The 7928-nt window shown below is 43.6% G+C and overlaps 1 protein-coding gene across 3 annotated transcripts in view; it reads right to left on the reverse strand.

Annotated features, from left to right (window-relative positions):
* GSAP (gamma-secretase activating protein) overlaps positions 1–7630 on the reverse strand; it is a 52557-nt gene extending 44927 nt beyond the window's left edge. Inside the window, exons 1-2 of one of the 3 annotated variants that reach the window (XM_081210683.1) lie at positions 7355–7630; positions 1159–1235 (exon numbers count right to left, since the gene is read on the reverse strand). In XM_081210683.1, the coding sequence (XP_081066809.1) occupies positions 1159–1235; positions 7355–7448 (171 nt within the window). In that variant the 5' untranslated portion in view covers positions 7449–7630. Of the gene's footprint in view, positions 1–1158; positions 1236–4078; positions 4098–7354 lie in introns of those variants that run through there. The other 2 variants (XM_081210685.1, XM_081210684.1) reach the window with 2 other exon arrangements.
* Positions 7631–7928: the final 298 nt, after the last annotated feature.

Here is a 7928-nt window from a genome sequence, read left to right on the forward strand (position 1 = left end):
TTGCTGGAAAACATATTTGCATGACCCAATGATCATGAGCAGTCAGTCAGTGGTGGGAGAGTTCCAGGAAAATTTGGGTAAGACCAGTCTTTGTTCAGAAATGAAACTACTTCAGCTGCCACAGTTTGCAAAAGTTGTCCACTGTTGGACGGAGGGAATGCAAGCCTGCTTACTCTTCTGAAGCTCAGAGGCATTTGATACTAGAGACAAGCCAAGGCCTGGGGGCCGGATGCAGCCCAATCGCCTTCTCAATCCGGCCTGTGGACGGGCCAGGAATCAGCGTGTTTTTACATGAGCAGAATGTGTGCTTTAATTTAAAGTGCATCTCTGGGTTATTTGTGGGGCATAGGAATTCATTCATTTCCCCCCCCCCAAAAAAAAAATATAGTCTGGCCCACCACATGGTCTGAGGGACAGTGGACTGGCCCACAGCTGAAAAGGGTTGCTGACTCCTGCTGCTCCAACCCTTCTGAGGAGCAGCTGATAGCAAACAAGGAAAAAGAGTTGTACAAATTGTTAAATAAATAGGACTGGATTTTAGGAGGGATTACAGATAATCGGTCGTCCCAATGGAAGGGTCTGATAAGCACAGTGGTGCACTTCCAAGAGCATCTTGGTGGTGAAAGGCAAGATAGGAGGACAGCTATGTACGTTTGTTCAAATTAAATCCTACTGGTTCCCAGGTAAGTGTACCGTATTTTTTTGAACCATAACACTCACTTTTTTCCTCCTAGAAAGTAAGGGGAAATGTCTGTGCGTATTATGGAGGGTATGCCTATGGGTGGCATGCCTGCAGATTTTCCTCCTCTAAAAACTACGTGCGTGTTATGGTCGGGTGCGTGTTATAGAGCGAAAAATACGGTATGTAGCCCTGCGGTCCAAAATATGCTAAATAGAAGCACTCCACTGATTATGAACGAAGTGGGATATGAAGTCAGCATTGCAAATTAATCAGTTTTGTAATGATAAGATCTCTAATTTCAGAGCAAAATTAAAGTTTAAATTAAATGAAGGGATGGACACACTTATTATTTGCTATATAACACACCAAGTCTTACTTGAGTGCAATGCCCATTTGTAGTCAGTGTTACTTCCAGTAAAGCAGACATAGCATCATGTAGACCATTTCTTAAGTCTTATCTCTCTTTCTTTACTTACCTTCCAGGTATAAATAATATTTCCATTTCTTTCAACATTAACTGTGCGGAGTGTCTCCAAGTTATTCCCCAAAATATCTGAAATAACAACCATAAGATGCTTCAGGCCAGTTTAAGCTCAATTATATATTTTTTTAAAAGACTGACAAAGAAACAAACAAACGTCATTAGGGCAATAATGTAATGTAATGTTATAGGAATAATTAGTAGTTTAAAACTATTGCTTAGTGGCCTTATTAGGAGTGCAGCTCTTTCAACATGAATGGGGAAATTGTTTAGAATTCTAGTCTTCTAATGTAATATAAGCCACAGTGTCCCGTGGATATTGTTAACTGGTGGGACAGCGAATGGGAGATTTGATTTCATCTATAAGAAGGAACTTTGACAATCACATGAACTTATCACAAGAAGCTGAGGAGCATACAGGCAACTCCCCATTTACTCAAGGGTTGCTTTCCAAGGCACCACACGCAATGGTGGGACGCCCATTAGCCCACCCTGCCCTGTTCCGCCCCCACTTTGTCCCTTTCCAATGCCCAAAGCGGCATGTGTGTCAGCAGTCACGCATGACTCGAATGGGGAGCTCCCTATATAGTAGTAGTAGTAATAATAGTAATAATAGTAATAATAATAATAATAATAATAATAATAATAATAATAATAATAATAATAATAAACACTACAATGCTGAAGATTTTTCACAAGGACTGTTTTGTAAATATGAAAATGTTGTGGAAATGTAGAGAACTGAACTTAAGAGTGGGAAAATTAGAAACTAAGAGGAACTGATATGGGCAGATTTGCCCATCCTCCATTGGAACACAGAGCCTGAGTGGGTTGGGATTGCTGCCAGCACAAGAGCAGCAGTCACTGTTTGCTGCTCTCCCTCAGCTTGGGCTGGCCCTTGTAGTCAGGAGGGAAATATAAGCATTCTCTGTCCCAAACCCTTAGCACAGGTCAACCCACAAATATGAAACGCTTTATAACTAACCAATAATAATAGTAAATTTAAAATCCACTGTGCCAAAATCCGCCACAATTTTTTGAGGGCTGCAACATTTAACCAGTTGACATTCATCATTTAAAAAGGTGCCCCTCTCTGACGGGGTAGATTTTTAAAAAATTAAAAGAAATCGTTTCATGCTTCTAAAGATTACTGATGGCAGTTTTTAAAGGAGTGGTCCTCATAAGACGCCTCCCATGGCATGAGCATGAATGAACTACAATGCAAGTGTGCTTCTTACTTCTGCTTTAATTCAGAAGCAAATTTATTTGCTGGACTAATTTGCTAAAAGTCACTGGTGATTATCAATTCATAGTGCATGTCTACTCAAACACAAGCCCCACTGAGATCAGGGGAGCTTACTCCCAAGGAAGCATGCACAGGATTGCAGCCTAAGATTTATTTATTTTTTAATTGAGTGACAGCCCTAATTTATTGTTTTGCCTTACCCAGAGTAATACCTCTTGCAAAATGCTATAACCTGCAACCTGAACAATCCTTCTACAGTGGTACCTCGGGTTACATACACTCCAGGTTACAGATTCCACTAACCCAGAAATAGTGCTTCAGGTTAAGAACTTTGCTTCAGGATGAGAACAGAAATCGTGCTCCGGCGGCGCAGTGGCAGCAGGAGGCCCCATTAGCTAAAGTGGTGCTTCAGGTTAAGAACAGTTTCAGGTTAAGTACGGACCTCCGGAACGAATTAAGTACTTAACCCGAGGTACCACTGTAGTTTAATTAGCATTTCCTTGTTACACATTTAAAGTTTGAAGTCAAGAGAGAGAGGTGCTATAAATGTTCTCTTGCCACATTTTTGACAGGAGAAAAATGGAAGCAAGATAAGTTGTGACACACCAAAGGAAAACTGGTGCACATGATAGACAGTTAGTAGGAAGCTGAATCTGCAGAAGGATTTCCTGCTCTCTCATGCTTCGGTTTGAGCGTTCTCAAGTCTTTTGTGTGAATCACCAGCATTATAATGCTAAAGGTAAAACAGGGTCATATTTCAAGGAAGTTTAAATTAAAAAGAAAAATAAACTCTACACTTCCAGAGCTTTCAGGCTGTATCTGATATTGCACTCCAATTCGATATGCCATTCCTGGCAGTCACACGGATTATGCAACTCTTTAGGGTAACTTTGGGGAGGATCCAGCCAAAGGTTAAGTACTTTTAAGTATCATTGATTTCAACCAGAAATACTTACTAAACAAGTTTTATGCTTGCCAGGACTAAGCAAATTAAAGGAAAACATCACACTTTTCTTTTTACAAACACAAAAAAGTCACCTTACAAAGCGGGTTTCACTCTAAAAATTAAAGTTTGTATTAAGCTACTTGTCAGAATAAGATCAATAATGTTGCCAGAACCATTTGTAGAATTACATATCCAGATACTACTTTTGGAGATACATATTGAAGAAATAATCAGAGAAGACCGAGGACTTTCTTAATAGTCACAGAGTCTGCTTAAAAAATTGTCTTCATATATATATATGTGTGTGTGTGTGTGTGCGCGCGCGCGCGCTATTTTTTGGCCCCAGCAAGAGCCCTCAACGCAGTTTACAAAAAAGAATAAAATACCATCAAGTAAACTATTAAACCACATGGAATGTTTTCACAGCCCATCTAAATACTACCAGGGATGTGGTTAATCTCACCTCTTTTGGGAAGGAATTCCACAACGGGTGTCTTAATAATTTTTTGAAGAATCAAAAACACAGCAAGGACAACAGGAATTTCCAGGTATTTATATATTGTGGCAATAATTCATTAAAAATGCTTGACTCAGGAGCAAATGTTCTGAAATACACCCCTCCTGGAAAATGACTGGGGTTCTTTATTGCACTGCTCCTTCTTAAATAGTGTTAATTACAATCCTATGCAGTGTTTCCTAAGAGGAAACACCACTGGAACTCACTTTTCAAGTAAGCAGATTACAGTCATCTAATCCAGTGCCTTTCAAAGTGGTGGTGAACAGACTGGTGCCAGTCCACAAACTGTTGACTGCTGGTTCCTGGTGACTCCACTACAGCCCAGGTTGGATGGGATGCTTCAAGGTCCAAATATGGTTCTGATCCCTCCTGCAAATATGGTGGGAGGATTCCAGGTCTATTGCATCAGATAAATTGAGATTCACTGATCTAACCCAACTTTGAAAATCACCTAAACTGGAATCCATTGCCACATGTTGGGGCAACATTCTGTGGTTTAACCGCAAATGGAAAATTAAGTCCAGTGTCAACTCTCCTCTGGCAAGTTCCATGGCTAACCATTCCAAGACACAGTTGCTGAAGTTATCTTTAATTTTTACCTCTTTGCCGTTACTTGCAGACACATTCACACTGTCTGTGTTAGGGTAACTGAAGCCACCTATTACTACAATACTAGCCAATTACCACTAGGGATCATATTCCTCAACCATCAACCCCTATTATGGGTAGGCCGCTATCAGGTGTTTTGTTTTGATGATTGATTTCCTGTATTTAGTGCACTTTTAATTTATATTTCTTAACATGATTATGCTGCTCACTGCTTTGAGGGCCTTTGGGTCTAAGTTACCACCAAGGTCCTAGGCTGTATATAAGCAAACCATGACCTGACATAACTTGGTCTCCATTTCAAGATCACCCTGAGCATTTTGCTTCAGGGGAGGAGAGTCCGTTTCATCTGAGATTTCTAGTTTATTCCCTCTGAGATACACCCCACCATTACCATATGCCCTTCCCTGTCCTTCTTTTAGAGGTTTTTTTTACAGATACAACTATATCCCACTGGTTCTCTGCATTCCACTAGAATACTCCCGAAAGTATCTTTGCTCACCTTTAAAGCCAAGCCTTGTGGATTTCCCATATTGGCTCAGCAACTTCCTAGAATTGGCTTATCCAGACCTATATCTCCAAATGTCTGTGGCATGTGTGTTTTCCCATGCAGCCCTCTGGTCTCTTTGACTGGATATTATGCCCTATTGAACACCTAGTTCAGTTGCCTTATTCTATCCCACTGCTATTTGGGAATCAGAAACACTATCATGCTCATCTCTTGTGGACAATTCCTCCCAAACTGGGTGCTCCATTGCTCCTATAATTTTTTTCCCACGGCTCAGATTAAAAACTGCTCTACAACTGGTTTGCTATTAAATGGCAGCAACCTGGTTCCATTTTGAAGCCTGTCCCTTTTGTCCACCCACACTCAGGTTCCAAAATTTTGCAAAACTCTGCATTCAATACATTAGATATGTTTGAGGGGTCAAAGTACACCTAATCCATTTGATACAGTACGGTTTCTGCTCCTAACTTTCATAAATGCTTCTCTTGAGAGTTCATGACCTCCAACTACCCACACTGGGTTTTTGAGGGTTTATATCAGATAGCTGCTTTAGTTCTTGTTTATCTGATTTCAATGGTTATCACTTCTCCAGTCATACGCTGTAATAATGACACGTGGGGCTCTGTAACTTCTTGTTTTGTAATTGTTCTTCACTGTACTGCAGTTTCTCCAGAGTGGCTGGGGAAACCCAGCCAGATAGGCAGTGTATAATTATTATTATTATTTGCAAAACAAATTTATTTGCAGTTAAAAAAACAAACAAAAACAGCACATTTCTCAACTTCTCTGGTGTTGACATGACCATTAGTGCTTCTCCAACACAATCACATGATCTACACAATCTCTGTGTTTCCTGGCTGGAAGTACCCCATATTTTGTCTCTCTCGGGCTTTTGTTTTGAAACACTGAATAGCTTCAATTAAGTCCACTGATGAATCTACTCTGAGTACAAGATAAGCTGGATACAACCCTCCCGTCCTAAGAATAGATTCCACTTCTCATCCACCACGCAAGCAGCTGTTATTTATGATAGGTTTAATGAGACCATAGATATAATCACACATCTCCTTTATCATGTCTAGTTTGACCCGCAGGCTGCCTGCTTCTTCATGTTATACGTCAGACAAAGTGATACAATAGTAGTCTGCTTGTGATTAGGATCATCATTGTTATTTTAGGGAAGAGTCAATACATTATTGGTCAGAAAATAATGTGCTGCTAGTAATACAGTAGATTGTGCATAGTACATAAACTTGTCTGTCTTCCTATATGGGTGACATTCTGTGTTTTGAAAGGAGGCTGGCGTTTGGTAGACAACATCATTCGTAGAACCATATACAAAACAGCACCAGTATATAAGACATTCACTTTAAAAAGCAATAGTCCAATTTTACTTACAGTGACCTTCAGCTTTGTAAAGGATTTTATTAGACGGAATTATCGTCTCCTCTGGGATCAGCTTATCACTGTTTTTGATCAAGACTGACGATTGGTATTTTGCAGCAGGTTTAAACGTCCGTTTTAAGCATCCTGTTCTAATGTAAGCAGAGGAAGGCTGTATTCAAAGCACACCTGAAGCCCATTCGTTCCCTCAAAGAATTCTGGGAACTGTAGTTTACGGCTTCTTGGTCATAGTAGTTCTGTGAAGGGGGTAAACTACAGTGCCCAGAATTCTTTGAGGAGCAGAGAAGGGGAAACTATGAATGTGCTTTAAGGGTACCGCAGCCAGACATTTTAAAGATTATTTCTGGTTCTCTTAGAAGAGGGCAGCGCTGTGAGAAGGGACGGAGGCTGCGACGGTCATGAGGGGAACCTGCCCTCCCGGCTTTGCCGCCGCACTCCTGCTCACAGGTACTCAGCTCACCTGCCTGAGCAACGTTGGTCCCTGAGCTGAGGCCGAGGCACGTTTGTCACCTGGCTGGGAAAACTGCTTCTAAGTTTCCCAAGTACGAACCCGGAGCGGAACAAGGCGAGCCAGCAGCTGAGTCCCGCCGCCCCAATTCCCCCCAAAAATTGCAGTTTGGCTCGAGAACACATTTAACAGGTCGTGAGGGGGGGGGGGGTTGAGCGGGCAACAAGGACAGGACGTGCCTCGGCAGGAAACTCCCCCGATATAGTGTTAACCCTTCCCCGTGTCTCCAGCAAATGGGCTGGAGCCGGATAGTCGTTAGGACCAATGCCTAAGCCAATGCCTCTCATTCCTGAATTCAATAAAGTTGTGGCCTAATTCGCCCATTTAACCTTAAATTATGGTGTCTCGTGTCTTTATTTATCCTGATGGGGGGCGGGAACTCGCCACGCAACACCGTTCAGGAAGAAGAAGAAGAAGAAAAAAAAGAATAGCAGCAGCAGCAGCAGCAACCCTCACCGGCATCCGCGTCTCCCAGCAGCGCCGCTTGCTCGGAAAGCCAGGGCCCCACATCTCTCTGAGGATCAAACTGGGCGCTCAGCTGGAGCAGCATCGCCCCTCCTGCCTCTGCCCCCTGCCCAGGGGGAGCCCGGGAGCAGCAGCCCCGCAAGAGACTCCCGGCAGCAGCCTCCAGAAGCAGCCCGGCGGATGCCCCGCCAACGCCGCCTGAGGCCTCGCCCGCCCTGCAGGGACCCGGGGCTCCCCGAGCGCCTTTCGCTTTTGCCCCGGTCCCGCCCCTCGCGGGGAATCTCCCAAACTAGCCGGAGGCGCCGCCGCCTATTGGACGCGCCGAGTGTCGCTCGGGGAAGCGCCTGCCCTGCAAACTTCGGAGACTGCGCCTCCCCCGAGGCGCGCGGAAAAAGGGAGATGCGCCCCTTGCGCAACAGCGGGCGGCCCCTCGCGCAGCGCCGGCGGCAATGGCTGGCTGGGCGCGTTCGCGAGGGTTGGCCCAAAACGCCGCCGGAAGGTCTGGAACTGGGGCGGTGAATGGCCAAACCGAAAGTAAATGAGTCGCATCCTGTCCAGGGACCGC

This window comes from Podarcis bocagei (assembly GCF_964188305.1).
Source record: "Podarcis bocagei genome assembly, chromosome: 10".
Lineage (NCBI taxonomy): Eukaryota > Metazoa > Chordata > Lepidosauria > Squamata > Lacertidae > Podarcis > Podarcis bocagei.